At 53.4% G+C, this 27,041-nt stretch overlaps 9 protein-coding genes across 9 annotated transcripts; 4 read left to right on the forward strand and 5 right to left on the reverse strand.

Annotated features, from left to right (window-relative positions):
- Nucleotides 1-23: 23 nt before the first annotated feature.
- On the reverse strand, nucleotides 24-2,205 carry BO70DRAFT_360901 (alpha/beta hydrolase). The gene is made up of 4 exons (XM_025542906.1): nucleotides 1,856-2,205; nucleotides 1,713-1,786; nucleotides 1,441-1,641; nucleotides 24-1,377 (listed from the first exon to the last, which is right to left on the reverse strand). The coding sequence occupies exons 1-4, from the start codon at nucleotides 1,963-1,965 to the stop codon at nucleotides 506-508; spliced, it is 1,257 nt and encodes a 418-aa protein (XP_025400643.1). The 5' UTR covers nucleotides 1,966-2,205; the 3' UTR covers nucleotides 24-505.
- Nucleotides 2,206-2,349: 144 nt separating this feature from the next.
- Nucleotides 2,350-5,057, forward strand: BO70DRAFT_428160 (uncharacterized protein; the record flags this gene model as incomplete). The annotated part of the gene is made up of 2 exons (XM_025547947.1): nucleotides 2,350-2,741; nucleotides 2,825-5,057. The coding sequence occupies exons 1-2, from the start codon at nucleotides 2,461-2,463 to the stop codon at nucleotides 5,055-5,057; spliced, it is 2,514 nt and encodes an 837-aa protein (XP_025400644.1). The 5' UTR covers nucleotides 2,350-2,460.
- A 573-nt stretch (nucleotides 5,058-5,630) lies between these two features.
- BO70DRAFT_312421 (TLD domain-containing protein) lies at nucleotides 5,631-8,057 on the reverse strand. The gene is made up of 2 exons (XM_025540212.1): nucleotides 7,956-8,057; nucleotides 5,631-7,893 (listed from the first exon to the last, which is right to left on the reverse strand). The coding sequence occupies exon 2, from the start codon at nucleotides 7,567-7,569 to the stop codon at nucleotides 5,737-5,739; it is 1,833 nt and encodes a 610-aa protein (XP_025400645.1). The 5' UTR covers nucleotides 7,570-7,893; nucleotides 7,956-8,057; the 3' UTR covers nucleotides 5,631-5,736.
- A 219-nt stretch (nucleotides 8,058-8,276) lies between these two features.
- On the reverse strand, nucleotides 8,277-10,110 carry BO70DRAFT_360903 (glycylpeptide N-tetradecanoyltransferase swoF). The gene is made up of 4 exons (XM_025542907.1): nucleotides 10,036-10,110; nucleotides 9,521-9,960; nucleotides 8,671-9,454; nucleotides 8,277-8,611 (listed from the first exon to the last, which is right to left on the reverse strand). The coding sequence occupies exons 1-4, from the start codon at nucleotides 10,078-10,080 to the stop codon at nucleotides 8,414-8,416; spliced, it is 1,467 nt and encodes a 488-aa protein (XP_025400646.1). The 5' UTR covers nucleotides 10,081-10,110; the 3' UTR covers nucleotides 8,277-8,413.
- Nucleotides 10,111-10,327: 217 nt separating this feature from the next.
- On the reverse strand, nucleotides 10,328-12,408 carry BO70DRAFT_312425 (tetrahydrofolate synthase). The gene is made up of 3 exons (XM_025540213.1): nucleotides 12,295-12,408; nucleotides 12,106-12,243; nucleotides 10,328-12,037 (listed from the first exon to the last, which is right to left on the reverse strand). Exons 1-3 carry the CDS (start codon nucleotides 12,385-12,387, stop codon nucleotides 10,631-10,633), a joined length of 1,638 nt encoding a protein of 545 aa, XP_025400647.1. The 5' UTR covers nucleotides 12,388-12,408; the 3' UTR covers nucleotides 10,328-10,630.
- Nucleotides 12,409-12,545: 137 nt separating this feature from the next.
- On the reverse strand, nucleotides 12,546-15,279 carry BO70DRAFT_360905 (putative phosphoinositide phosphatase (Sac1)). Its single transcript, XM_025542908.1, has 3 exons — nucleotides 14,857-15,279; nucleotides 13,068-14,803; nucleotides 12,546-13,002 (listed from the first exon to the last, which is right to left on the reverse strand). Exons 1-3 carry the CDS (start codon nucleotides 15,062-15,064, stop codon nucleotides 12,826-12,828), a joined length of 2,121 nt encoding a protein of 706 aa, XP_025400648.1. The 5' UTR covers nucleotides 15,065-15,279; the 3' UTR covers nucleotides 12,546-12,825.
- A 351-nt stretch (nucleotides 15,280-15,630) lies between these two features.
- On the forward strand, nucleotides 15,631-16,581 carry BO70DRAFT_288807 (Rab family GTPase; the record flags this gene model as incomplete). The annotated part of the gene is made up of 5 exons (XM_025539295.1): nucleotides 15,631-15,700; nucleotides 15,781-15,800; nucleotides 15,864-15,890; nucleotides 15,975-16,166; nucleotides 16,234-16,581. The coding sequence occupies 5 exons, from the start codon at nucleotides 15,631-15,633 to the stop codon at nucleotides 16,579-16,581; spliced, it is 657 nt and encodes a 218-aa protein (XP_025400649.1).
- A 1,010-nt stretch (nucleotides 16,582-17,591) lies between these two features.
- BO70DRAFT_289320 (MICOS complex subunit MIC60) lies at nucleotides 17,592-23,950 on the forward strand (the record flags this gene model as incomplete). The annotated part of the gene is made up of 5 exons (XM_025539310.1): nucleotides 17,592-17,705; nucleotides 17,771-17,876; nucleotides 17,934-19,552; nucleotides 20,162-20,918; nucleotides 20,967-23,950. 5 exons carry the CDS (start codon nucleotides 17,592-17,594, stop codon nucleotides 23,948-23,950), a joined length of 5,580 nt encoding a protein of 1,859 aa, XP_025400650.1.
- A 637-nt stretch (nucleotides 23,951-24,587) lies between these two features.
- BO70DRAFT_360908 (uncharacterized protein) lies at nucleotides 24,588-25,793 on the forward strand. The gene has a single exon (XM_025542909.1). It carries the CDS (start codon nucleotides 24,609-24,611, stop codon nucleotides 25,317-25,319), a length of 711 nt encoding a protein of 236 aa, XP_025400651.1. The 5' UTR covers nucleotides 24,588-24,608; the 3' UTR covers nucleotides 25,320-25,793.
- Nucleotides 25,794-27,041: the final 1,248 nt, after the last annotated feature.

Here is a 27,041-nt window from a genome sequence, read left to right on the forward strand (position 1 = left end):
AAGGAGGTTCAGAAACCCTTCATCTAGCTTTTTGTGGAAGTCATCGGCTGTATACCCTCCGGACCTAAACAAATCTAATAGAAATTGTACATAAAAGACGTCATACCGTCCACCATCCATAGACAACCCCTCTAATCTAATCTACCTGTCTCGCATCATCCAACCCAAACAGAAGGCTTCCAGAAAGATTCTACGTCACCATGATTCTGCACGACACGTCGACGCGTCTCCTCGCACCCTCATGATTGGCCTGCCCTACAAGTGGATTTTCGCGATTCCTTTGACATCTCCTGTTTTCTAGTGTTTCTATTGGTTGGGCATGATGGGACAGTGAATCATTGCTTCGCTGATCCCTGGGCCCGGGTCAGGGAAGGTTGGCACTAGGTGGTAGGCGAGGATCATGCTGAGGTCATTTATTCACTTCTCAAAGGCCCTCAGGACGGAAAGAGCGGCGACGGAGAAGGTCGCGACGCGATTGTGCCCTAAGAAAGGATTTTAGGATTGGTTAGTGCTGTTTCTCTGTCTGCGAGGGTGGTGACTCGGTTGTTCCTTCTTGTTTTGACGTACCGCCGTAAGCAACGCGTTCCCATCGAACACGTTTGACAACCGCAGAGTCCTTGATTGATCTGTTCTCCCAGATCTGGACCTCGTTGGAACCGTTGAGGTCTTTCTTGGAGTGGATTATAGCGCCGGGGGCATCTTGGAGGGTTTCACCTGTGGCGGCGGTCCAGACGCGACGGCCTTCGCGCCAGGGGATTTCGACGTCGTTTGCGGCGTGTATGATGAAGAGGTCCAGGCCTTTGTGCGCGTATGCCGGGTTAGGGGCGTCGTTGCCTGTGGTGTTCACACCCACCCCTGTTAGGCGTGCGACTCGAGCGGCGGTATCCCAGCGGTCGATGATGTTGTTTTTCGCCCAGCTTTGCAGACTCGGGTATGCGGCTAGAGGGGAGAGCATTGGTGGGGTGATGCCTTTCATGCTGTAGGCGTCGATGAGATTGGGGACGTTGCTGAAGGATGCCAGCAGGATCACGCCGGCGAAGGGCTCTGGGTCCTTGAGGGTGGGTTGAATGGCGGTGGGATCTGAGGAGCCTAATGCGAAGCGCTCAGCCACCGCGGCGCTGACGGCTGTTCCTAGACTTTGGCCCATGATTACAATGCGAGATGGGGAGATATGCAGGGGTCCCGAGGTGAGGTAGTTGATTAGAGAGACGCCGTCGGTGATTAGACCTTCTTCTGTGGGTGAGCCGGTCGAGAGACCGAAGCCGCGGTAGTCGATGGCGAATACATGCACGGGGTTTTGGCGCGTTGATAGACCGAGGACTTGTCGGTAGATGTCTGGTCGCTGGGCGGAGGCGAGATGGGCTGCGTTGCCGTGGACTGGTGTTCAGAGGAGGTATCAGTTATGCCAGGTCCTGCTCGTGGTATATATCGGCTTCTTACAGCTAACTACGACCCGGGCATTCGGGTCGTTTGCGAGAAGCTTGAACGCGGTGGTCTCGGTGTAGTCTTTTGCCGGACCATACTGCTCATTCGCATTGAGCTCTTCCTCGTGCTCCCGACATAGTTGTAGGGGCAGCAGGTGCCATCCGTAAAGCGTCTCGTTATCTGGAGTTTTCAGATAGAAGGGCTGTACTTGTGTCTCTGTGTCCAGAGTCAATAGGGTCATTGCTGAGACAGGCTTTGGGTTCTCCCGCTGAGATCGTCTAACGTACTCAGAAATCCGAATGACTCGACTTGATTGAGGTCCTGCCACAGGGTGGGATTGACCTTGTTCACATAGAGGACACTGAAACGATGTTAGAAGGAGCACTCTTATAGATACATAACCCGAATGGTTCTGGATAGGGTGGTATACAATCTTTGGACCATGGGATACGTCATAGCACAGACGAAAATGACATAGAAGATCCCGCCGGCGGCCAGGGTCCAATAGGCCTTCTTGAAGATGGGTTGTAGAGAGGCCATTATTGCTGGGGATTTGACAATGAGGGAGGCAAATGTACCGAACAACTGGATGTCCTTGAGGCAGCTGTCAGTCGAGATGCCCTAGAAGTTGCTTACTTCAAGGACCCGCTGAGTGGTAGTTGCAAGTGCGCAGGTTCAGCTTGCAGGCGTTCAACAAAGCATTATCTAGACGATTCGAGAGCGAGCGCATTGACTCGAGGGGACCTGAAGGTGACACATCCAGTGCGGCAGGGGGGAATGGTGAAGAAGCAGGAAAGCTGAGCTGGAGAAATCACCCGGACGCGATGCGGAGGCTTGGCGATGGATTTGGCCGAACTTCCTTCGATTCGACTTCCTTTCGCTCCCGCCGCTTTTCCTTCCTCTCCGCAACAACACAACCCATCCCTTCCCTTCCCTCCTCCCTTTTCCGCCCCAGGGGCTGCGAGATGCTCGTCATCTTCCTCCGTGGGCTCTTTGATCGGCGCCTCCCTTCTCTCCGATAAGTGAATCCCAGGCATGGCCGAGAAACGCAAACTCCCCGCGCGCGACCGTCGCGAATCTGCGGCGAAGCGACGGGCCTCCGAAGCCGCGTCTCGACCTTCACCTCAACCTCAACTCCTATCCTCAAGGAGAAAGGCATCCACCCCGATTGTTGCCCCTTCACCTCCGCCGCCGCCCTCGGAACCTGTCGAGCCCCCTTTGCCTACAAAGGTTAAGGATGGAGAGCCTCTCCCCACCACGGCCGCGCCGCAGCCGGCGACTCTCTCGGAGAAGGAGTATCAGTCATTCGCGGAAAGGTACAATCCACTGTTCATTGGGGGTTGGCAGAGGATAAACACCTGCTATTAATGAAAAGGCTCAAGTAGCTAACGGGTAACAGCGCGATACTTTTAGTTTCCCTGGAACGATCGAAGAAGAAATGGCTCAGCGATGGCATTCTGGTACGATACTGGACGAAGCCCAAGAAAACCAAAAGAGAACAAATCGAAGGGAAAAACCCACCCAAGGAGACGATGTCAAAGGTTGGAGCTTGCAATATCGTGGTCGGGCCTCATCTCTTTGACGCTATGCTATACACCGTCAAAGATCCCAACGCGCCGCCTCCCATCCAATACACACAGCCGCAACGCCCAATGGTCCATTACGGCCACCCGAACAACTTCCAACAATACCATCCTTATCCTAATTCCCCAGCTCCGCCTCAGAATCAAAGACAACATCCGCCACAGGGCTCACCGGCCACCCCGGGAACGCCTCAGCCTGGTTACCCTGCTGGCAGCCATCCGCCTCCGCATCCTGCGCGAACCCCTAATCAGCCACCCCATCGTCCTCCTGGGCCGCAGTCTGCACCACGGCCGTCGCCTTCGCAGCAGCCTCCAGCTCCACAGCCGGCAAAACCGAGTCCGGATCCCGTCATTCAGATGCTTGCAACCCGAGCCGCGTCCGACCCCGAACTTAAAGCCCTGATGAGAGTGGTGGCATCCAGCAAAGCGTCTCAAGAGCAGCTCCGGGCTTTCCAGGCCCATATTGACGAGCTCAATGCAATTATCCGCGCAAGGGAGCAGCAGCAGCAACGACAGCAGCAACAACAGCAGCAGCAGCAACGACAGTCTCAGCCCTCCACTCCTGCCCATCCACAGGCTTCTCGGCCATCCCAGCCTCCACAGCAAAACCCCCAACAGCAGATGCCGCAGCAGCCGTCTTCACAAAAGCCACCCCAGCAGTCAGGCCAACGGAAAGATCAAGGACAAACGCCGTCGCAACCAATGCCGCGTGTTGAAGTACACATTCCCAAACCCCAATCCTCCGTTCACGGCTCATCAAAATCTATCTCCTTACAGCAGCCACCAACCCCCGCTCCCCAAACGCCTAACCCGGCACCCCAGGTTGTGATCAAACAAGAATCTGGTGCCGTGGTACCGGCTCAGTCGACCACTCAACCGGCGCCGAGTCCCAGTGTCACCCCAGCTCCAATCGCTACCCCGGATCCGCAGAAACAGTCCAGTCCGGCAGTACGTCCTATGCCACCTCCTCAACAGCAGCAGGCAGGACCGCGACCAGGTCCTCCACCCCCGCAACATCAGCAATCTCCATATCAAGGCGGTCACCCACCCACCATCCAGTCTCGTCCTCCGCAATATGGCTCTCCAGCGCCGTATTATCGCCAAGCGCCTCCGCCTCCGCCTCCCAGGCAGAACTACAAGTCTGTCGTCTTCGAATTTACATCGCCTTTGACCCCATATGGAAGTAGTACTTCTGGACATGCAGGATCCGGCGACCGCTATCTATTCCCCGAGTACACCATTTTGGAATGGCTTCCCGGGGGAACCACCGTTCTCGCATCATTTCTTCTCGTGCGAAAGGTCGATCCAAACACACCTTTCCCCATTGAGGTACCCTCAGAAACAACCACTTCACGAGCCAAGGGAAAGACTGCCAAGGCCAAGTCCAAAAAGGCAGATAAGAAAAAGGACCAAGCCACCGCCGCGGAAGAAAACAAGGACAAGGAGAGCGAGAAAGAGAAATCCAAGGAGAAGGGGAAAGATGAACCCGAGACCTCCACCTCCACCTCCGACACCAAACCCCCTCCCAAAGACGGCGACAAAGAAGCAGAACCCGACCAAAAAGCCCTCCCAACCGCAACGCCCAACAAACCATCTACCGAGAAAAAAGAAGACCCAAAAGCCAAAGATGACGCAAAGTCCGACTCCCACCTCAAAGAATACTACCAACCCGTCACATTCCGCATCTTCAGCAACAACCCCAAAGTCCTCGAGCCACTCAGTCGCGTCGTCAAACCCCCAGAGGAAGTGCGCAAGCACATGAACGAGATCATGGATCGCGCGGAACGCGCCCCCGAAGGCTTTCTGGCCTACCGTCTGCCCCGCGAGGAGCACGATGAGAACCAGGCTCGCGAGCCAGACGAGCCCAAGAAAAGCGCTACCCCTGTCCCTGTCCATGTGTCTCGGGGTCGGTTCCGCTCGCGCAGTAAACCGGTTGATGAGGAGTCCGATGTTGAGAGGAATAGCAAGGTTGGGTTTGACGAGGAGGAAGAGGAGGAGTTGAGGGACTTTTATGGTCCGCCGACGGGATTGCCCCCTTTGAGGCCTTGAAATACTAGAAATAAATAGATCTATCTCTACCTATCCTATCCTATCCTATCCTATCTAACTTCTTCTATATGAGATGAGCTTTATAGAATAGAATGAGGTGTTAGATTTTGGTGAATGAATACTATTTTCCGACTATGGAGTTTATCTCCAATCTCATACAATCACATGTGCTGTTGGTGGTAAGTAACTAACTAACTACCTAGAGGTGTCTGGTATGGCCGTATTGGTTTTAATCGGAATTACATACACATACTACATAGTCCGAGCCAAGTAATCAGTGACAGTGAAAGTTTACTAGGTAGGTACTTGTCACTTACGCATAAAATTAGGTACGAGATAACTATACATATTCCTCTTCTCCATTGCTAGACCACAACCGTACATTCACAACCCACCAGATAACACAGACTGGAAAGGCAAATCAGTAAATTACGAGCACCAAAACACCCAAGCCTATACATATTTTATTTACTGATAGACAGAGATCCGTGAGTCCCAAACACCATCCCTGAGAAATAGACCATATTTCCTTCAAAAAAAAAAAAAAAAAAAAAAAAAACGGAAAGGATAGGTAAAAAATGAAGATCACGCCAAGCATACGATAGCATAACAGATTTCACTCAATGAGCACATTTGCTATCCCTGCCGCGCGACCAAACAACCAATCAACCGATCAACATCAAACACTCCCCCCAGACCGTCCAGCATCCCCAACAACACCAGCAGCTTCCAACAACCAGCGGGCACTTTCCCTCGCGGAATCACCAGCCCCAGCCTTCATATTGACGTTGCGTCTTCGTTCCGCCTCGCGGGCCTCGAAATCCCATTTCGCTTGTTGGAGCTCAACGGCTGATTTCTCGCCGTCGGCGGAGGTGATAGTCGGGTCGGGGACGAGACCCCAGACTTCTAGGCTGTAAATTTCAATGCGCGTTTTGGATGGGGATTCGGGGATGGTGCCTGGGGCGGGGGGGAGGAACACGCCATTGTGGCCGAATGGGGAGGCGTGAAAGTCTGCTGTTTCGAGACTGGCGTCGATGGTGAGACTTCCTGCTCCGATAGGCGTGGGGGGTTTGTGATGGCTTCGTGAGGAAGGCGGGATCTGGCAGCCGATGGAGATTCCGGAGTGTGTTGAGAAGTAGGCTGTCGGGGTGTTGGGTTGGTTGAGGGATGAGGAGGGGTTTCCGGGGAGGAGGATGTGTTTGGGTGAGAGTTGGAAGAAGGAGGGGAGGATGGCGTTGGGGAATTTGGAGCTTGTCTGGGTTGAAGATGGGGATTTCCATGGCTGGGGTAGGTAGGCGCCGACTGTTACTGTGTTGTTGGTCGAGGTGGCGCCCTCGAGGATCAGGAGTGTGCCTGAGGACCAGGTGAGGACGTGGTGGGAGAATGAGGTGACGGAGGAGCCGTGCGCGGCTGTCGAGAAGACCGGGTGAAGGCGCACGTTGCCACGGAGGAAGTTCAGGCTTTCGGAGGATGAGGGTAGGAAGAATGAGAGGTGTGAGATGACGCTTGGGTTCAATATCACGGATTCAAACCCGCCTGGGAGGAGGACCGTTGGAGGTGAAGGGAGAGGCTCCGGTGATTCTTCGATGGGTTCCGATGCGGTAGATTCAGCCCTGTCGCGTCGCTGGGACAGGTCTAGGTTTTTGCTGAAGAGAAGGTGTTCGAACAGTGGCGTGAGGGGATCGAAAAGGAACGGGAAAGAAGATGTCACGGTCTGCGCGAATGCTTTATAGCTTATTCCGCCGGAGGATTCTTGGTCGAATGCGGCCATGATGCTGTCCGCCTCTTTCCGAACTGTTTCCATGCGCTTTTCGTTCAGATCGGACGTGTACATCCTTACCGGCTCGAGGAACTTCAACGGCGAAACGACGATTAGTAGCATTAACAGGCGACGGAGTGTGCTGGCGGAAATCCGAGCTTCGTAAACCGCCTTGTCAATGCGGGAGTCGTGCTTGAATACTTCAATGGCGTCCAGAGCCTCCAATGCAGCCAGCGCTAGGTCGTCGTCCTCATCATCATCGTAGTCGTCGTTGGCAGGCTCATCAATAGCAAAGCCAGGAGCATGAGACATGGCGACAACGGACTCAGTTGTACCCTCTTCAGTCGTGTCCTGGCTGGGTTGGCCCAGGTCAATATCTTTCCTCCCAACATCAGCAAGACTCCCAAAGAGCAGTCGTATCCTATCTCTGCGCGCTCGCCTCAGAACCTTGCCGTACCGCTCAGTCAACAGCACAACCACTTTCACCATGGCATCAAACGTCAAAACGCTCGGGGCCAGCGTGTTTTGGAAAGGAAATGCGCCCAGGTAGGAGACCATGCGAAAGATGACGGGACCAGCATCCAATGGGCATTGAGAATCACTGCTGTCCGGGATCCCCAGAAAGTCGGACAAGATCTTCTCATTCCAGTACTTCCAGCCGCCTTGGTCGATTGCGCGCGAGTAAAAGTTGTCTTTGAAGTGGGTTAGCTCCAAAGGAGTGAAGCATTTGGTTGCGAAGCGTTCAGCAAGCATATAGCTCAGCTCCTCTGTTCACATGTTAGAAAGCTTGAGTTGAGGTTATTCGCGAGTGGATGAGGCTGATAGTACGAAAGAGTTCTATGGTTACGGTTTCGAGAAATACCAAGAATAGCGAACCACTGACCTGGAGAGGACGCCCGACCCCCATTTTCAGTCGACTGGCCTACTCCCATGTTCTTAGACAGACAAGGTTGAATGGACGGTTAACAGGTCTTGAGTGGCTGGAGGTGTCTTGTTAAAATAGTGCCACGGGCAGTGTGCTGTGCGGCATATCAATCAACGCAGCCTCGTGGTCAGTAGTAAGTGGACAGTTGCTAACTAGATGTTAAGTAATGGTCTTAGTCCGGGATGCCCCGTGGTGATGACGAAGTGAAACCCACTCTGAGTACAGTAATTTATTGGAGACGGACTCGGCATGCGATGAATCTTCATGGGATGGAGGGTCATGAAAGAGTCCGTGATCCATCAGATGCAGCAGGAACGCAGCCTTGTCGATGCGGAGACGGAGAGAGAGAGTCAAGAGTGATGGCGAGGCCCGCATGCGGAACCCCGTCCTGACAGTGACAGCTCGGCCTTGTGGCCTTGGCACCTGAGGCACCTGAGGCACCCAAGGCACCCAAGGCAACCCACCGCGGTTTAGTACGATTTGCGGCCCGGACCCAGGCAGGCATTTACGGAACAATAATAAATGTCAACGATCTGGGGAATCTTATGTGCTCCGTATTCAGGACGAATTATTCATGAGTGCAGCAGTGCTTCCTCATAACCCGCCACATCTTAACAGATACAGGAGAATAGAAACTCATATGTGAACAATGTGATGGAAGAGTGCCAGACTCTACAACATGACAATACCAACGCCACCCATCTTTCCTTCATCCGGGAGGTTCTTCTCATTGACACCACCGGGGATGGGCGCCGTGCGGTAATTGTATAGATAGAAGTGAAGCTGACCATCGCCTGCGCCGAACTTGAGCTGCTCCAAGAACAGGGGGTTATCATGAAGAGTGAGGGCGTTGAAAACGTCGAATTTGGCCTAGAGAGCAATCGTGTTAGGAATGATAAGGTCCACAGATGAAGTATTCCCTAACGTACCTTCTTGGCCATGATCAAAGCGTCGTTGATCAGCTGCAGCAGTTTCGCCTTCAGAGCCTTGGTATCCTCGGTGAAAGCGGTTTCCGTAGCATAGTAGTACAGGTAGGCCGCGCGCACATTGTCATGCTTGGGGTGCTGGATCACAGTAGACTCAAGGTTGTAGAAAGAGACAAAGTCGTTGATCTTGTGGGTTTCGGGATCCTCCGCCACGTAAGACCAAACCACCTGCTCCTTTCCTTCCTCATCCTTGTGTACCAACCAATGCTCGATTTCCTCGCGGGTAAAGGCCTGGTTCAAGGAAAACCGCCTCGAATAACGCTCCAACAAGTCATGAACAGCATCGATGTCTTTGGATTCCATGAGACGGAGGCCGGTAGTAGATGTGGTGCTGGGAAGGTGGTTCTTGGTGATCTGGCGGGCTTTCGTGGAGCCATAAGGAAGGTGCGAGAAGCCAATCTCGTAGAGCTTCAGCCAGTCCAATGGACGGTGATAGTACCGGCAAGAGCTGACGGGAGTGGGCAAGACTACACCCGCAGTATAGATGGCCTGGTAGATACCGCTGAGATAGCAACGACGGGTGATCTCCTTGATGAGGACGGGAGTCAAGCGCTTGGAGCGCAGCTTCTTGTGAATGCAGAGGAAGTTGATCTCCGTGACCTTGATTTTCTGGTCACGCACGCGAAGCTCTGTCGGGACACCGCAGATCGAAGCCACCAGTTTCTTGGACTTGGTAGCTCGGACACCAACGTGCCATTCCTTTTTCCAACCTGGAGACATGAGAGCCCTGCGGAATGATAGCCGTCAGCGCCTGTAGGCGTGTTTAGGAGAGTGTTAAGTGCAGTGAACTCACCAATGTAAGAAGGATTTCGAGTATCTGAACCGGAACATGGCATTGTCATCCTCGACATAGTGGTAGGTCAACAGGTCCCACAGTTCCTGAAGCTCGTCATCGTTGGTCAGGTCAAGCGTAGTCCACTCGAAGCCTTCGACCAGCGCATCGGGAGTCTTGGACACCTTCTCAGGGTCGATAATCTTGATGGGACCGCTATCATCTTTGGCCGCTTCATTGAAGCGGGGCACCGGTTGTGTCTGCCAGAACTTGTACGACGCCATATCCTTCTGGTTTTTTCCACCCACGGCAAGACCAGTCAACAATTCGGCGACGTCCATCTTGCTCAAAGCCTCCGCTGCCTTCTCCTTATCCATGCCGGCCAATTCGTTCTTGAGCGCGGGGTTGTTCTCCAACAGCGCCTCCGCCACCTTGGGAGTGATCTTTCGACCGGCCGCATCCTAGAGCTGTCCGTCAGATTATCGGTATGCATTTATGGGGGGAGTTGACCCCTCTGGGGGGTCGGAGATACTGACAGCGGAGTTGGGCGCCTCGCCCTTCTTATCCTTGGGGTCAGACATCACAGCGCGCGGGGTGGGAATGAGTGGAAGTTGGAGGCTCGGAGCAAGTGGACGCGGGAAGGTTTTCTAAGCAGCCCCACGTTGCCGCCGTGCCTTGCGCGGGGAGGGAAGCTTACGCTCTTACTCGGTACCGTGGCAGTAATATCCACCATCGTCATTCTATGCAAAAGAACATCGATATGGCAACTATCTTGAACTACACTGTGCTTACTTGATCATGGAGTGTATGTTATATGCCTCACTGGAGGCTTGGTTAGAGCTACAGGGGCATCTATATTAACAAATGGCCAGATTTCAATAGTGGGGGCCATGTAGTATATCCGATCTCCGTGTAGGCACGTGAGACAGGAGACAAAGACAGTAATTATTGTTGAAAGAAACGAAATGGCCCTTTCTTCCATTTTGATAGCATCAAACATGAGCAGGCAGGAAATCAGCCTTGGCTTGCGGGTATCACCAGATATGTTGTTGAAACCTCGTGGTGAGGCAGAGAGAATTCATGATTCCATTATGAGCAGCAACCAGAAGAGATACAGGGAGACCCGGGTCTTCATTGCGGACCGGGCTTGGTCTCGATCACATCCAGGAACCCACCGACAAGATGCAGACTGCCAGTGACGAAGGTCATGACAGGAGCCTCATCTTCGCCAACAAGGTCTCTCTCCTTTGTCGCGAGCTCACGAGCAAAGTCGACAGCTTCCTCAATGGTACCATACACCTTGACTTCGGTGCGTGGATCAATCGACTGCCACTTCTCCGCAAGGCTTCTCTGGACCTGCAATCTTTCCACGTCATCTGCATTGGTGTTCATGCTTACAAGATCGGGCCGGTAGCCTGCATCTTTGTAGGTCACGTTCGTGCAGAAGATAGCATGAGTGAAAGGTTGCTCGGAGCCTAAAGCCGCAGCCAGGGTCTCGTAAAGAGCTTGGGCAAGAGCAGTGCTATCTCGGGTCTGCTGGTTGAAGATCAACACACGCATTTTCTTGTTCGCAGCTGCAGTTGATGAGGAGTTGGCGTGTATCTGAGAAGTGAACCACTGTCCAGCCAACTTGATACTTTCCAGTGTATGTCCCCCGTCGATGTACCAGGTGACACGTTTCTCATTCCGCGTTTCGCAACGGCCTCCTAGCCGAGCGGACTCGAGTCCCTTCCGGAACGTCTGTGGTAAAGGCTTCTCAAGGAAGTCCGAGGGGAGGTTTTCGATTCCAACCTTCTTGAGGAATTCGGCAGCTGTTGCGACGGCTACCGCTGCATTTGCATATTGGAAATCACCAGCCAGGCCAAGCTTCACATCACCGTCGGAGGTTAGCTCGGGGTGGCCCCTCACGATCTCCAACTGAGTCCCCTTCTCAGCTGCACGATCAAGCAACACTTTCTCTGCAGTTGGGGGCTGTGGTGCACTGAAAGCTTTGGTCCCAGGTTTTATGATCCCAGCTTTATGCCAAGCTATCTGTTCAATCGTGTTTCCAAGCATGGCAGTGTGGTCGATGCCAAGGCTCGTGATCGCAGTCGCGGCTGGCTTTTCAATCACGTTTGTGCAATCATACTCTCCACCGATACCACACTCGATCACCGCAGCATCGACTCCCTCACTGATGTAGGCATGGAATGCCATCAAGGTCAGATACCGGAAGTACTGGGGCTTCGTTCGCAGGCTTGTGGGATCCTCGCCCGCCACTTGAGCGGCCTCTTCCAGCCGATCCCATACTTCGAAGAAGTATTTCGTGAACTTTTCCTCGGAGAGTGGCGTGTTGTCAATCTGGATACGTTCCCGAGCAAATCGCAGGTGAGGCGAGGTGTAAAGCCCAACCTTGTTGAGTCTGCGCAATGAAGTGTTCGACTGGCCGGGGTTCGACGCGGTGAACTGAGAGAGAATCGAGGAGATGAAGGAGGAAGTTGAGCCTTTACCCTTGGTTCCGGCGACATGAACAGGGTTGATTTGGTTCAGGTCGGAAGGCTGTAAATGACAAAGGTCTTGGGTTAGTAATAATGACTATTCACTTCTGGACTACAGGGAGCACAAACCTGGTAGCCGATGCGTCGAAGCCACTCTACAGTCTCTGGGAGAGACCGCAGATTCATGTCCTGCCGGGAGACTGACTTTCTCAATTCTTCAACCACCGCAAAGTTGGTTTGCAGCGAATTGAGAGCTGCAATTGCAGCCTGCACTTCTCATTAGAGCAGTTCTTCATGTCCGCTGGCATGTGCGCATACCTCGTAATTGCGAGACATTTCGGTGGAACGGAATGAGAGTCGACGCAGCTGACCAGACCTACAGAAAGAAGAGAATGTTTGAACGCCCCTCATTGGGGTCGACTTAAAGCCCGCTCACGTGCAGCGGCTCTATGGAGGTTGAGGGGTTGCCCTTCGATCCCCGCGGACGGCTGGAGGTCCTCCCGCCCACATCACGTGCTCCGTGTCTGATATGCAAGCCGGTGGCTGGATGAACTACTACGGTTACATCATCACAACAAGGACGAGATGGAAAGAACCCGACGGGGTATCTATCCATCCACGAAGGCAATCATATTAAGAGTCAAGGGGCTTCTAAAAGGAAATCAAAACGAAGGGAAGATCAAGGGGTGGAACGGTAAGAAGAAAAGAAAAACGGGGAACCCGGGGTTGAGTCAATCACACAATCAAGCGACATCAAATGTACAGAAACACGGAGGTGGTGAACATGCCCGGGCAATTATTCTATGAGAAGGAAGCGATGGCCATTGAGAGAACCAATGGCAGAATAGATTACTCGATCCTTGTCTTGCCCTCCTCCAAGAAAACCAGTCGAGCATTACTATAACCCCTCTGGTGTCGTCTGGCAGGAAGCCACTGACCGATGACCGGGTCTGACCGAGCGTGAATGAGCGCGTCTTGATACCCTTCAGAACCTGCTGTAGGTGTGTTCAATTTCGGCCAATTTACCTATTTCATACATGTTAGCATCGTCAATAAACGGATGCATGCATGGCACTTCTTGAGAAACTTACGTAGAGCATGCCATGAGCGAAGATGAAGCGCGCACACCAGGCGCTGACAATCAACCAGAAGATAACAAACAAACGCAAGGGCCACACAGTGGAGTCTGGCAGGCGCCTTGTGAATGCAGCCACCAGGATCATGAAAACTCCAGCGGCAAGGATATAGGGAACCGAGCGGATGATTAGAGGACGACGGTCGAGGAAGAGCTGGAGGTTGCCCAGGGTCGAATCCGGGGGAAGGTATGTGCCAAGGAATACATCAAATCCATCTTGTCGGGGGCCATCCATAAAGTTGTTTCGCACATATCGGGTGATGGAATTGTTCAGATCCTGCAGCATACCGGCCCGAGTGCGCTCTCCGGTCCGCGTGAAGTCGGTCTTCAGCGCCCCAGTACCGGAGTAAGATTTAGACACGACATCAGCATTGTCCGCCCAGATATTACGGAACAGACTCTCGAACTCGCGGTCGTCGTTGGCTGCCTCCCCCTGCCGTAAAACTCCTGCATCAATGAGTTGGCGCGTTATGGCCCACCTTCCTAGCATACTCTGAACCACATTTGTACGATCCAGACAGTCCATGCAATTTGTCCGGACAACACTGGTTTGTGACGACCGTGTATCCAGTTGTCCGCCAGGAACACCAGGGTCTTCAACCCCACGGAAATAGCCACCTCGTTGAAGACCTTCTGTCAAACGTTCCAAAAGCAGCTCTGCGCGGTGCCATTTGAGACCCTTGGTCTCATTGTGGAAGTCGAAATATACATAGTGAAGGCGGTCCATCTCCTTCTGTCTCAGGCCAGGCTCTACCGCGTGTATCTTCTCCGAGCTCGCATCACCAGCTTCAGTGCTTTCAGTTGATGAGGACACAAGGGCGCGAACCAGCTGCTCGTAGGCACTTTTGACTCGGTCCTCCCTGCCCTTTTGATTCACCAGGTTGACCAAGTAATTCTCGCCGTACACACGAATTTGTTCCGCAAAATGCTTACGGGCAGCATCGACGGCGGTTTCAACTCCACGAACCTCAAGCTTCGGCGTGTACTTGAGATTGTTGACCTCGGCCCAGTACACTGGGACGCTGCCTCTTGTCTGCACAAACGCCATGACCTGAAGGTCTTGTCCCGAGCCGCCGGATTTCTCCTTCGCTAACGACTGGCCTCCGGAGAACCCAGAAAGACCCCCAGTCGCATCGTTCAAGATGACAATCTGCTCCGTCTCGTTGTAGTTGGCCACGTGGCCTTGTTCGTCTATACCACGTGAAAAATACCTGGTCCCGGCACGATGTCTGGACCGTCTTGTGATGAGACCAAATGTGAAAGAGGTTGATTTCACTTTCGCGGGCGTAATCCGTAGCATACCAAACATCACAGGCAAGATATATGGGTCAACACCAGGTTGAGGTCCATAGCGTACACCTGTAGTGTCATGCTCCCCGAGGCTGAAATCGATTAGGTCGGACTGAATGAAGCGATTCCAGAAGAACCGATCATCAGCTCGCCTCCACATGGGAAGGGTGGGGTCGCTTTGTGACTGTCGCTGGAAGCTGTTGGTAATGTCCAAGGCGTATGAAAAATACATAGGGCCAGTGCGAAGCCCTTCTTTCAACAGTGCCAGGTAGGTATCCTCGTCGTGGTCGTGTAAAGGACGTTCACGCAGGGGCAAGAACTCGGTTCCAGCAACCTTGTAGACCATGTGGCCGCGTAGCCGCCCCATGGGCTGGGCTTTGGTGATGACTATGATGTATTTATCTAAAACAGTCAGCACAGATCTCATGCCAGACCCTGTACATGCGGCGACATACCCAGCTTCAGCTTGATGATACCCAGAATGCCTGCGATACTGGAGATGCGTTTAGCACCAGAAAGGGTGCCATTGTTGAGCCGCAAGTCACCTGTCGGGCGCTCAATGACAAGGGTTGGGGCATTGGGGGACGACGGGGAGGTGAAGGCATAATGAGAGGACGAGGCATGCAAGTTGATGTCGCGAAACGGGAGAACGGAGGCAGCCATTGTCAGTGTTACCCACTAATTGGGAATGAGGAAGCTAGCTCGGACGAAGAAGGGAGAGAGACTATGAAAGTAAAGGGGGATTGTGATAAAGAATGTAGAGAAATTCAACGCATGGTGCGCAGAGGTCGGGACAAGTGAAAGAAGCGTCAAACGCAGGGTGGGCAGAGACGTAATCTCAGGAGCCCGGGGGTGTGGGTGGTGTGGATGACGATCTCCAAGGAAAGGCTGGCTCAGGTGGAAAGAACGGCCTGTACGGAGAGTGCCAGCATGTGCTGATGGGCTGGTGGTGATAAGCCCGGCTGGCCAGACGGAACAGGCCAGGGCGCCACACCGCCCCGCAGAAAGCGGCCAGTCGGCTTGGGCCAGGTGTGGCTGAATCCCTTCGTCATCTACCACCGACAGGCCGCCATCAAACCTCCCAGCATCCCGAATCCGCCTTTGGTGCCTTCACTGTCCCTCCATCTCGCGCTACCCACCTCCTTTGACTCCTTCTGCCTGTTCTTCTGTGTGCAGCACTTGTGACCCAACATATTCTCTTCGAAATCGCCCCCTAGACCATCTTCGTTATGGCCTCCAGAGCCGCAGCAGGCGCCCGTCCTGGTGCCAGGTTCGCTCAGTTCAAGCTTGTATTGCTGGGTTAGTCTCCCCTGCCCCTGGCCCCACTGTACCCTGAGACAGAAAGGGAAAACTGACATCTTTTTTTTCGCTTGCTGTAGGAGAATCTGCGGTCGGAAAGGTTGTAATCTCATTACCTTGGTTGTTCTGAACAGCGGTCGCTGACTTTCTTGTTATTCGACAGAGTTCGCTAGTGTTGAGATTCGTTAAGGTGCGATAATTAACCAACGTTTACGGATACTGGGAGATTGTGGATCGATCTTCCAAGCGGCGTCTTCTCACTTACACCGAACAGGACCAATTTGATGACTATCGGGAGTCGACCATTGGCGCTGCCTTCCTCACACAGACCATCTCCTTAGACGAAAGCACGACGGTTAAGTTCGAGATATGGGATACCGCTGGCCAGGAGAGATACAAGTCTCTGGCCCCCATGTACTACAGAAACGCAAACTGCGCCGTCGTGGTTTACGATATCACTCAAGCTGTATGGCTCCAGGTCTATGCCACCATTTCCTCGCAGACGAATGCTAATTGCGTGAAACTCCAAACAGTCGTCGCTCGATAAGGCCAAATCATGGGTGAAAGAGCTACAGCGCCAAGCAAACGAGAACATTGTCATTGCCCTCGCTGGAAATAAGCTTGATCTCGTAACGGAAAGCCCGGACAAGAGAGCCATTCCGGCCGCCGATGCCGAAGCCTACGCACGTGAAGCCGGGCTCCTATTTTTCGAAACGTCCGCCAAGACTTCCTCGAACGTGAAGGAACTGTTTACAGCAATTGCGAAGAAGCTCCCTCTTGATCAAGCGGGCCCGCGAAACTTGAGGACAACTCCCCGTCCCGGTGTTGACCTGCGGCCAGAGGCACCCGGTACTCAGGGCGCCGGCGCCTGCAATTGCTAGGTTCCTAATCTGCATCTTCTAGCTGTTGCCCGCCAATGTTCAATATACTACATTCCCATTTGCTTCCCCTTTTTTTCATTTCTTTTCTTTCATGTCGCTTGTCGTTAGATGCGGGAGATGCACGTCTTCTGGCTTGAACGAGAATTGGTATGCCGGGCAAACAGCGTTTGAGACCCTCAGCAACTCCGAACAAGACTGCTTTATGTTTTTTAATAGTGCCGTGGTGACTGCAACTCTGGCCGATCGGGAATTTTACTTGTTCTTGGGTCAGAACAAGCGTTATTCCGGTCTTCTGCCACCCTGTTAGCTATCGGCCTTGAGTTGAGCAAGACCTTCGGTTCTTAATGTCAGATGCGAGGGATGGAGGAGCTCGGATACCATATGAGGGCATGGTTGGATTTGGCTGTCTAGACATTATGCGACAGGGATGACCTATGATTTCTTTGCTCCGCCTTGTTCTATCTGTCTCTGTTTCCTTGTTTCCGGCGTCTGTATCCTTTCCGTTGGGTTGAATTCATGTTACTTTCTTACCCTTTCTTGTTAACCTTTCTGAGATCCTCACTATGCTATGCCTATATAATACTTCACCTTCCATCCTCCGTTTTGACCAGCTATCTAGCCAGCACAGTAGGGGTTGATACCCATCGGCTTAATCCAGGTGCAAGGGTGGGGACGCCCCTTCCTAGGTTCCAGTGTACTTATCATTTCTGCCGACTATACGGTCAAAATGTTCTGTTAAGGGGTAGTGGACATTAATTTGGTCGCTGTACCTGGAAAGTGCACCATAGTATGGCGGTAACTAATCCTGTCGGTTTCGTCATCAATCATTCCGGGCGGCCGGCGTAGGCGGTGCGAGGTGACCCGAACTGAGCCACTTGTTGGCGGTGCAGGATCGGAGCGGATCGTAAAAGCACCTATCCCAATTCCGGTCCGCGTTTTCTCTCTCGTCAACACCAACCCCTCAACCAAACCCGCTCTCAGCGCTCACCTCCACAGTAGTGCGGCCCATGATGCTGCGCTCTTCTGTTGCACCGGGACGGCAGTTGCTGCTCTCCTCCGCTCGCCAGCGGACAGCCCCCCAATGGCTGTCCAGAGCCGGAGCAAGCAGCCGGCTCGCAGGTCAGGTACGATGACGGCACCCTTGATCGATTTCAATGCATGACAGCTAATTTCCTCTAATTCTATCTAGCGATTCTTCGCTGACTCTAAGCCTATTCCCCCCGCTGCTCCTACCCCCGCTACCCCATCCCCCGGGTCGGTTGTGCCCCCAGAGACCGTTCCGAAGCCATCGCAAGGTACCGTTGCTCTTATCAATTGAGTTGTGAGGTTCTCCTGTGCTGATGTGTTGGCAGGCTCCGAGATACCTCCTCCCCCTCCCTCTGCCCCAGCTCCCAAGAAGGGTGGACGGTTCCGCAGATTCCTTCTCTACTTGCTTCTCACCTCCGGGTTCGCATACGGTGGCAGCATTTTCTTGGCTCTCAAGTTCGATAACTTCCACGATTTCTTCACGGAGTACATCCCCTACGGTGAAGAGAGTGTTCTCTACTTCGAAGAGCGCGACTTCTACCGCCGCTTCCCTAACACTTTGAGGAACCAAAACCGCCTTCCCTCCACCACAAGGGATGAGGGCAACAAGATCACCATCGGAAGCAAGAGCGGACTTACCTCCAAGGTCGCCCAGGAGGAACAATCTGGAAGCGATGTTTCCCAGAAGGGCCCCCACAACAGTGCCGTCCAGGCGCAGAAGAGCACCGATGCTCAGGTCAAGGCGGACAGTGCCAAGCCCGAGGATAAGACCACCGCTGTGTTGAAGGCTAAGGAGGACAAGGCAGCCAAGGAGGAGGCTCCCAGGCCTGCTGTGAAGGAGGAGCCCAGACAACCCGCTCTTCCCCCGGTCGCCCCTCTGGAATTCTCCAAGGTCAACGAGGGAGATGAGGCAATTGTGCAGGAGCTGGTGAAGACCTTCAACGACATTATCACCGTCCTCAGCGCCGATGAAAACGCCGGCAGATTCTCGAAGCCCGTGGAAAAGGCCAAGGAGGAGCTTCAGAAGGTTGGAGAGAAGATCATAGCTGTCCGGGAAGAAGCACGTCGTGCTGCTCAGGAGGAGATCAAGCAGGCCCATGAGACTTTTGACGAGTCTGCTCGGGAACTCATCCGTCGCTTCGATTCTATGCGCGCCGCTGACGTTAACCAGTTCCGTGAGGAATTCGAGACCGAACGTGAGAAGCTGGCTCATGCTTACCAGCAGAAGATCAACACAGAATTGCGGAGAGCTCAGGAGGTGGCTGAGCAGCGCCTCAAGAATGAACTCGTTGAGCAAGCCATTGAACTCAACCGCAAGTACCTGCATGAAGTGAGAGATCTGGTTGAGCGGGAGCGGGAAGGTCGCCTCAGCAAGCTGGGCGAGCTGTCCGCCGACGTCAGCGAACTGGAAAAGCTTACCTCGGGCTGGAGGGAAGTCATTGACACCAACCTCAGAACTCAGCAGCTTCAAGTGGCTGTTGATGCTGTTCGTTCGGTCCTCGAGCGTTCTGCTGTCCCTCGGCCATTTGTGCGGGAGCTTGTCGCCGTGAAGGAATTGGCCGCCGAAGACCCGGTAGTTGAGGCGGCTATTGCATCCATCAACCCCACTGCGTACCAGCGTGGAATCCCTTCGACGTCCCAGATTATTGAGCGCTTCCGTCGGGTCGCCGATGAGGTCCGCAAGGCTAGCCTTTTGCCCGAAGATGCGGGTATTGCCAGTCACGCAGCGAGCTTGGTCCTGAGCAAGGTCATGTTCAAGAAGGATGCTGTTGCCGGTAGCGACGATGTCGAGAGTGTGCTCTGCCGTACCGAGAGCCTTTTGGAAGAAGGAAACATCGACGCTGCTGCTCGTGAGATGAACAGTCTCAACGGATGGGCTAAAATCCTGAGCAAGGACTGGCTGGGAGACGTTCGCCGGGTACTGGAAGTCAAGCAAGCTCTAGAGGTAAGCACCCTGTTCGTACCCTACTTTCACTGATTTAAGCTCACACACCTTCCCTCCACAGGTTATCGAGACCGAAGCGCGTTTACAATGCTTGCGGGTTGAGTAGACAACTACCTGCAATATTTATTCCGCTTTCTTGTACCTCATGCCTCCTATCTACAGGACTTGTACCTCTAGTTGTCCTCCTGCGTTGTTAGAGTCAATGCTAGATATTTCTCCTTTGTATGTACATTGTATGGTGGCTGGGCACACGAAGCCTCCAAATTGTCCCCTACGGCGCAGTGTAGGTGTGTACCACCACTTTTCACCCCCGAGAACGAGACTACATATTTGATACCTCAGTACTCCGTAGCTGTAGCAGTAAACAGGTATCTAGATGGTATCCACCGAGTAGCTTTCTAAACATAGGTCATGGATCCACCATTTTCTGTGAGGTGTTTGCCATGTTTGCAGCTCCACGTGCGCCCGGCGCATCATCATCATGCATGGGTTGCCTGTTGGTCGCGTAGCGATCGTCAGAGCATCCCTCGCCAACGAAGACGGGAGGAGGTCCATATCTGTCGCCTCTAGGTCCTTGGTCGCCCTTTCAGAGCTATGGCGAATTTCTAGCACTCTCCTCACGGACCCTCATGTCTCCCTTCATTTGCAAACGATACCCCTTTCCTTTCCCGCGGGCCGGACCACCATCTTGTCGCCTTGGCTTTCATGTCGCTGGAGATCGATGAATCCCACCCACCGTCACATCCCATGCCTAGAGCCGATGAGAGGCAGTCAGAACCTCACACCAGCCCCAATAATTCTCATGACGCTTCCGACCGACGAAAGGGCCTACAGATGAACGAGGGACGAGCGAGCGGGGAGCTAGAGGGCAGCACTCTCGGCAGCAGCTCCCGGGATGGAGATAAAGGAGGCCGGCCCCAGCGCCGAACACCCAGCTCCGGCGGCTTTCTCGTCGATTCGTCGTTCTTACCCCGATCGACGAGCCTCAGGACGAGCCATTACCTCCCCCGTCGATCAGACCCCGATCGTAAAGAAAAACGTGAAGCGCCCGAGCCCGACCTAGTGCTTCCGAAAAAGCGATCGCGATTCCCTTGGAGTCGGCATAAGGATTCCAAAGCTCCCCAGGCAGATACCAGAAAGCCCACAACGGCGGAAGAGGTGCCTGCTCCGTCACATGTCGAACAAGATGCAGTCTCCCAGGAGTCTCACACCAGGGCGGCAGAGGGCCAGGCGCCCGTGGGCCTTGATAGAGATTCTCTCCAGATCGTGAATCTGGCCTTGAATCTGAGTGAGTCGAGGAAACAAAACAGCCTTGGTCGCTCTGCCTCGACGCGCCTTTCCGGGGGAAGATGGGCGATGTCGTCTGGTCAATCTTCTGTTCCTTACACTGATAACCCTGTTGCGCCTGTCCCAGTGGGCGGTCTTGGACATAGCGGCCCACAGTATGGCCGTGATGTCCCGCAGGCGTTGGGTGATGAGCGCAATAAACCTCTCGGCTTACAACGTGTGGATTTATCGCCGATGCCTGCTCCGTCTTCAGTTGCCAATTTGCTTCCACAGTCTGCTGGCTCAGAAACTTTGCCGCAAGGGTTCTCAGAAAGTACACTGGCACGAGCGGAAAGGGCCCGTCGTCACTTCGAGTTATTCTCGGAATATCTGCGACTGCTTCCTTCCCTACCTCCTCTTGCGCGGCTCGACGGCCATACTGCCGACTCGGCATCTGTCTCCAGTAACAGCTTTCCCTCACACCGTGCCTACAACCCCATTCAGTGTATTCGCAATCGCAAAGTGAGGTTTCGAGAACGATGTGCAATTGACACACAGGCAGAAGGGTGGTATGATACTGACAAAGTACATCAATGGGTTGACTCGGTCGAAGCTCAGTACAGTCAGCAGAGTCACAGCCCCCTCGAATGTCTGTCGCTGCCATCATTTCATCACTGCACCAAGGAGAGGCTGCGTGAAGAACCAGGCGAAGTTGACCATCTTGCTGTCTCTCCCCCTTCGAGTTTGAGACGTGCCAGCCGTGCTAGCAGTGTCAAGGCGCGCAGACCACGATCAGACTGGATTATAGATCCGGCAGAACTTCTTTCAGATGCGGCATGGGTTGAAGAAGGACAGAACAAGACTAAGATTGTTGATAGAGACGGGAACAATCTGTATCCGGATCCCTCCACTTTAATAACTTTCCATCTGGATCAAGCTACTCCTGATCTTGAGGAACAGCCACATTATACACGACAATCTGTGGACTCGGAGCATCCCACTTCTCGTACCTCTTTATCAGATGCTCGCCCCGGTTTGACCACTGAGTTCAAGAGAGTTGGGCGTGGAAGGCGACGACACAGATTTCGGAGCTCTGGCCGCAGTGGGCATGGAAGCGAAGCCTCGAGAAAAGGCACGAGCTCCAGAAGGCACAAACTTGGACTACTGTCAAGTAGCTCTTCAAGCATATCGAGTGCTGATCAGCAGTTGTACCGGGATCATTCCATGGACAATGGGTTGTCCATGGGGAGACAATCTTCGCCGCCGGGGGCAGCGAGGCTTCGAGGATCCCAAGCAATCTCCGAAGATGAGAGTGCAATAGATACCAGACTTACACCGACGCACAGTACCTTTCCGTATTACAAGTCCGGGAAATCCCCTACGTGGGCGCGGTCGGAGGGAAAGAGAAGCTCCATGTCCTCTGTTCCGAGCGTCGATGATCGCTATGACCTTTTGACAAATTTAGCGACGGCGGAAAGCCGGTCTCCCGATGTACATTCGCACATTGGCATCTTTCCGAGTATTGCAGCTAACTTGTCCCCGCCTTCGAGCCGTTCTCCGTCCCCTTCAAAGGGTCGTTTTTCGCGGGCTCTTGGGTCTCGACATGAACGTGAACGAAGCAAGAGTAACATCCGAACGAAAGAAGTATCAGACAATACCTCTCTGGAACCTACTGGCTTGCGAAATAGCTTTTCTGGGTACCCTGAGGATGGCACTCACGGCATGAAGTCGGAACCAAGCCCGGTACCTGACCGGGTCCCTTCAGTATATCTGGAGGACCAACCGAGGGCACAATTGCAACCTCGTAAAGAGGCACTTCCGCCCGAATCCAAGCTGCGTGGAATCTTCAAAGGCCCAGGGAAGATCGCAGAGAAAGTTGGTAACGAGATGTCCAAAGTAGGGGATTTGATAATGAAGAAGGATAATTTGGCACACTCGCGGAAATCCTCACTTTCCAGTATTGACAGTTTGGACTCTAACCCTCTCGATGATCTTGATGAATCGAAAGGCGACAAGATGTCTGGTGCCAAGTCGCTTTTGCGCCGTTTCCCTACATTCTCCGATGATTCCAGTCGAACTTCGCGCAGAAACCTAGAGAAATTAACTTCAAAGACCAGTGCTCCCTCGCCATTACCCTTCGCATCTTCTGCTGGGCAGGATCGATTGGAAGAGCATCCAACATCAGAACAGACCAGCCCTCCCAGGCACGGTCCGGATTCTGGCACTTATACCGACGCGGCAGAGCCGCACAGAGACATTGGTGGTTTCTCTCCGACTCTTCATACGCCACTAGCGCGTCCTGAAAAATTGAGATTTGGTCCTGAGCTGCATACGGTTCGAGAGCAGATTAAAAAGGGCGACATCAAAGACCCAGGCGTTCCGATTAGCATGACAAGGCCCCCTATCACGGGTCTCGCACAAGCAAGAGCGGACACATCTTCACCCTCTCAAGTAAAGCGCCCAAAGCTGGCCGATCAGTCCAGAAGCTGGAGTATTTCCAATCGCAGCATCTCTAATGCTCTTGTCGTCGGTGTCCCTGGAAAGCGGGAAGTTGAACGGACCCGAGCCCTTCTGCTTTCTTCGGGCATCAAAGCCCGCGAGATCACCCGCAGAGCAGACTGCGTACGCAATCCACCGCCTGATTTCCTTCGACGCTCATTTGGCGCGGGGGCACTCATACCAGAGGTCACCCGACTTTATGAGTACGAGGTCGCAGCGGAAGGACTGCTCAACAATTTCGAGAAAACACAGCATCAGTTTCAACAATCCATAGACAACTTCCCCGGCTCGGTTTCGTCGCCCCTAAAATCGCAGCTGAGCAAGCTTGAGGACATCGTGAACGGGACCATCTCCCCACGTATCCAGGCAGCTACGCAAGACGCGGAGGACCTGAGCATCCAGCTCAACACAACTAGCACCCTTGCAGTTAAGCAGTTAAGCGACACCCTGGACAAAGGTGTTCGACGGCGTCATCGCCGGCTACGTTGGGTACGGCGCACTGGGTTCGTGATGCTCGAATGGGCGCTAGTCGGCATGTTGTGGTGGGTTTGGCTTATTGTCATGGCCTTTAAAATCCTACGGGGTATTTCCCGGGGATTGCTTTCCGGTGTCAGATGGGTCTTATGGCTGTAAACGCCAAGGGCCGTCCCGTCGCAGAGGACCATGCGTTTGATATTACTATAATACCCCTTTTTTCCAGGATCTGTTGTACTCTTAGCGTTAATCCTTCTGATTCTTTTCTTCTGTCTAGTACTTTCTTTCCTGTACTATATCATCCATTCATACATAGGTAGTCTTTTAATCACAACTCATATGAGCCGGTGTGATGCTAGACCATAAACTGAAATTCCGCCGGGGACATCGTATAGGCGCATTCCTTGTCATCCTAAGTCCTCTGTCGCTCAGGCTCCAATAGGATCTCTGGAGACGCCAGGCAGAAATTCAAAGAAAGAGCTTGATTGTGTTGAACTTTCCCTCGAACAAAGAAACTATTTTCACAGGAGATAGCCGTTGTTCACATAGGAGATATCCGGCCTGTATTGTCTTTGTGTGTCAACTTTTCAGTATAAAAGCAAGGCCCCACCCGCCCATCAGGATTCTTCCCTTTATCCATGAATTGTCTCCAGATGCCTACTATCAAGATCACTGCCAATCTCCCTCTCCACCGGCCATTCCCAGCCCTTCTCGACGCTGGACGTCTAACCTTTTCGGGAAACCCCAACTACAACAACAAACCCCCTCCCCTCCCCCCCTCCACGTATCCACCTACTACTGATCCAAGTATATCGGTATGGGCCAGTGTGGACACGGCGCGACTCGAGGCAATCCTGGCGAAGGATCCAGCTCTCAGGTAAACCCCCCCGCACGCAAACTCAGACGATCTAACGCAAAGATCTATCGGGACGAAAACAATCGGGTGATGGTGATGGAATGGCCCGAGCCTCTTTCCAGTTCGACTTCGACATTCGCTTCTGACTCGGGCTCAAGCTTTGGAGATGGTCACCATCCGATCCAGCGTGTTAGCAGGCACAAGGTGACGATCGTGGAACCCGGCGAGTCCACCTATTCGGATACGGCTACCGTGCATTCTGACGTGGCTGTTCTAGACAGCTACCATCCAGTCCAGCACGTGAACAAAAAGAAGGTGGTTATTGTGCATCCGGAAGAGAGCATCCATTCGCAGGCAGCTTCTGAGGATTACTGTTCTTCAAACTCGGAGTCACGTGGGGTTAGGCATGATCGGAAGGAGGTTAAGCAGACCTTTCTTTTCGATGCGAGCTCTGATGACGACTCCGAGAACTTGTGTGAACTTAATCATCAGAGTCGCCGGGTTAAGGGAAAGCGCCCTGGCAAGGGTAAGCAGCCGGTCAGGGGTGAGCAGCCTGAGAATTTGTCGATGAGGCAGTGGACGGGTGCTAGTAAGACCCCGGGTTCGTCCCGTACGCGGGGGGGGTCTGGAGCTAATCCCAACCTTCGCTGGCCTTTCATGGGCGGGTTCTGATGGACCATTCAGTTATTCTGGTCTTGCTTGTGATCTGTGGACTAGATTGGATTTGCTACGTAGAACGTAGAGCCTTTCTTGTGCTTTGGCTTCCAAGCCTTGGAATGCCGGACTCCTGCTTTGGTCTCTCTTTATCATGGGTTTCTTTTGCTTTTCGGATCATGACCTTTTGAATGACCTAATGAATACATTCGGTTTGCAAAATATTCAGACTCACTTCATGATCCATATCGTCAGTTAACGTAGGGTTGTAAATATTCCAAGTAATAGTCGGGCTCTGTTGTAGGACGAATATGATCGACCCACTTCAGCTGAAATATGCATAATCCGTAGACAGAAAAAATTTCTTACGATTCCTGACTGGCATGATGCCGCACCAAAAAGGCCCCAGCTAGTCCGGTCACTGTATATTGAAAGTAATCAATCCGAAAGTTTGCTTTCCCAAACATCCAGTGTAGTTGTGGGGGAATTGACCGTATTGCTTGTTGCGATGTAGTGGAAAGTAGATTGGATGTCACGTGCGCCTCGACCTGCCGATCAGGGTCTCTCACCGCCCCTCGTGGAGTCGGAACATTGCCGGCCGAATTGCCACAGCGGTCAAGATCGAGTGGCCAATGGGCGGCCGGAGAATAAGGCATCTTGGCGGCGCGCGTCATAGTACCTTGCCTACTCCGTACCGCAGCTTCCAAGGAACAGGCGCCAGTGGCGTGGCAACCCAGGTACAATCAATCATAATACGCAATGTTTTTTACCGGTTCATAATAATAGTATCCATTGTTCTAGTCGGGTTTTCAAGGCGGAGCATAAAGGGGGGGATTGGGCAGACCTAGTGGTCTGCCGACCCTCTCACGTTGAGCGGAGTATCTCGTACGAATGATGCCTCATCTTGGGGGGTGGCTGAGAAGGAGTTAACCTTTCCGATAAGCAGGTGTCTCAGGCAGCAAAAGTCGCTCATTGACCCAAATGTCAGGTTCGACAGACTGCCTGAAGGTCCGAGATCCCGGCGACGGATCTTCAGGGACTGATCTATTGGAAGTGAGGGAAAAAATGGCGGGCGTCCAGTCGAATCACGGGCCGGGGGAGACGCCAGATTTCCACGGAACGCAGACAGGCAGCAGAATTGAGACCACGTCAACCATGACCTGCGTGAACGGAGGCAGCTGCGGGCAAGGATGATCCAGGAGTAACCATACTGTGCGGAGGGGGCGAGAGCGAGCTGGGGTACGTTGGAGAGGAGGCGACGGGCGGTGGGAGGCGAAAGTAGACGGCGAGGTAAGGATACAAAATACCGTGACGGGGAGGGGCAGCCGATCGGGAGATGCCGTAAGTCCCCCACGAGAACCACTCGTGCCCACCCGCGATTCTCCCTCCTCTGCTTTTTCCCCTCGATCGCATCCTTTGCATCCTGACCTCCTCTCTCTGTGTGCCAGCCCATCCACCCCGGCCATTGCGGTAAGCCTCCTCTTCCTCCGTTCCTTGCTTGGTTCCCATGTGCATCCCTGTCACCCTCTTGTTCTCGAGTCGTCCAGATCGCCCTTCCAGCCTACCCCCCTGGGTGTCTGCCTGACGCTGTGCCCTTTGCCCTAACCTCCGCCGTCCACCGTTAAAACTCTGCACGCACCTCTACTCCCACCCTATCCCACCCCCCCCCGACCAGGAATTAAATCTCGCATTCCTCTTTTCTCGTTGGATCTGTCATAACTGCAAGCTTACTGACGGCTC

This window comes from Aspergillus heteromorphus (assembly GCF_003184545.1).
Source record: "Aspergillus heteromorphus CBS 117.55 chromosome Unknown BO70scaffold_8, whole genome shotgun sequence".
NCBI classification, from domain to species: Eukaryota; Fungi; Ascomycota; class Eurotiomycetes; order Eurotiales; family Aspergillaceae; genus Aspergillus; species Aspergillus heteromorphus.

What these genes read in the sequence shown, in the direction of transcription:
- BO70DRAFT_312425 (XM_025540213.1), bottom strand. Translation starts at nt 12,387, where the DNA reads ATGAGGGGCGTTCAAACATTCTCTTCTTTCTGTAGGTCTGGTCAGCTG. An exon ending in AAATGTCTCGCAATTACGAG is followed by an intron (nt 12,244 to 12,294) that starts GTATGCGCACAT and finishes TGAGAAGTGCAG; the next exon opens with GCTGCAATTGCAGCTCTCAA. An exon ending in TTCGACGCATCGGCTACCAG is followed by an intron (nt 12,038 to 12,105) that starts GTTTGTGCTCCC and finishes TGTCATTTACAG; the next exon opens with CCTTCCGACCTGAACCAAAT.
- BO70DRAFT_360903 (XM_025542907.1), bottom strand. Translation starts at nt 10,080, where the DNA reads ATGTCTGACCCCAAGGATAAGAAGGGCGAGGCGCCCAACTCCGCT. An exon ending in GCGAGGCGCCCAACTCCGCT is followed by an intron (nt 9,961 to 10,035) that starts GTCAGTATCTCC and finishes GGACAGCTCTAG; the next exon opens with GATGCGGCCGGTCGAAAGAT. An exon ending in CTTTGATCATGGCCAAGAAG is followed by an intron (nt 8,612 to 8,670) that starts GTACGTTAGGGA and finishes ATTGCTCTCTAG; the next exon opens with GCCAAATTCGACGTTTTCAA.
- BO70DRAFT_360908 (XM_025542909.1), top strand. Translation starts at nt 24,609, where the DNA reads ATGGGCCAGTGTGGACACGGCGCGACTCGAGGCAATCCTGGCGAAGGA.
- BO70DRAFT_312421 (XM_025540212.1), bottom strand. Translation starts at nt 7,569, where the DNA reads ATGCTTGCTGAACGCTTCGCAACCAAATGCTTCACTCCTTTGGAGCTA.
- BO70DRAFT_360901 (XM_025542906.1), bottom strand. Translation starts at nt 1,965, where the DNA reads ATGGCCTCTCTACAACCCATCTTCAAGAAGGCCTATTGGACCCTGGCC. An exon ending in TATCCCATGGTCCAAAGATT is followed by an intron (nt 1,787 to 1,855) that starts GTATACCACCCT and finishes ACATCGTTTCAG; the next exon opens with TGTCCTCTATGTGAACAAGG. An exon ending in TGCCCGGGTCGTAGTTAGCT is followed by an intron (nt 1,378 to 1,440) that starts GTAAGAAGCCGA and finishes TCTGAACACCAG; the next exon opens with TCCACGGCAACGCAGCCCAT.
- BO70DRAFT_360905 (XM_025542908.1), bottom strand. Translation starts at nt 15,064, where the DNA reads ATGGCTGCCTCCGTTCTCCCGTTTCGCGACATCAACTTGCATGCCTCG. An exon ending in TATCATCAAGCTGAAGCTGG is followed by an intron (nt 14,804 to 14,856) that starts GTATGTCGCCGC and finishes TGACTGTTTTAG; the next exon opens with ATAAATACATCATAGTCATC. An exon ending in TCGCTCATGGCATGCTCTAC is followed by an intron (nt 13,003 to 13,067) that starts GTAAGTTTCTCA and finishes TGTATGAAATAG; the next exon opens with GTAAATTGGCCGAAATTGAA.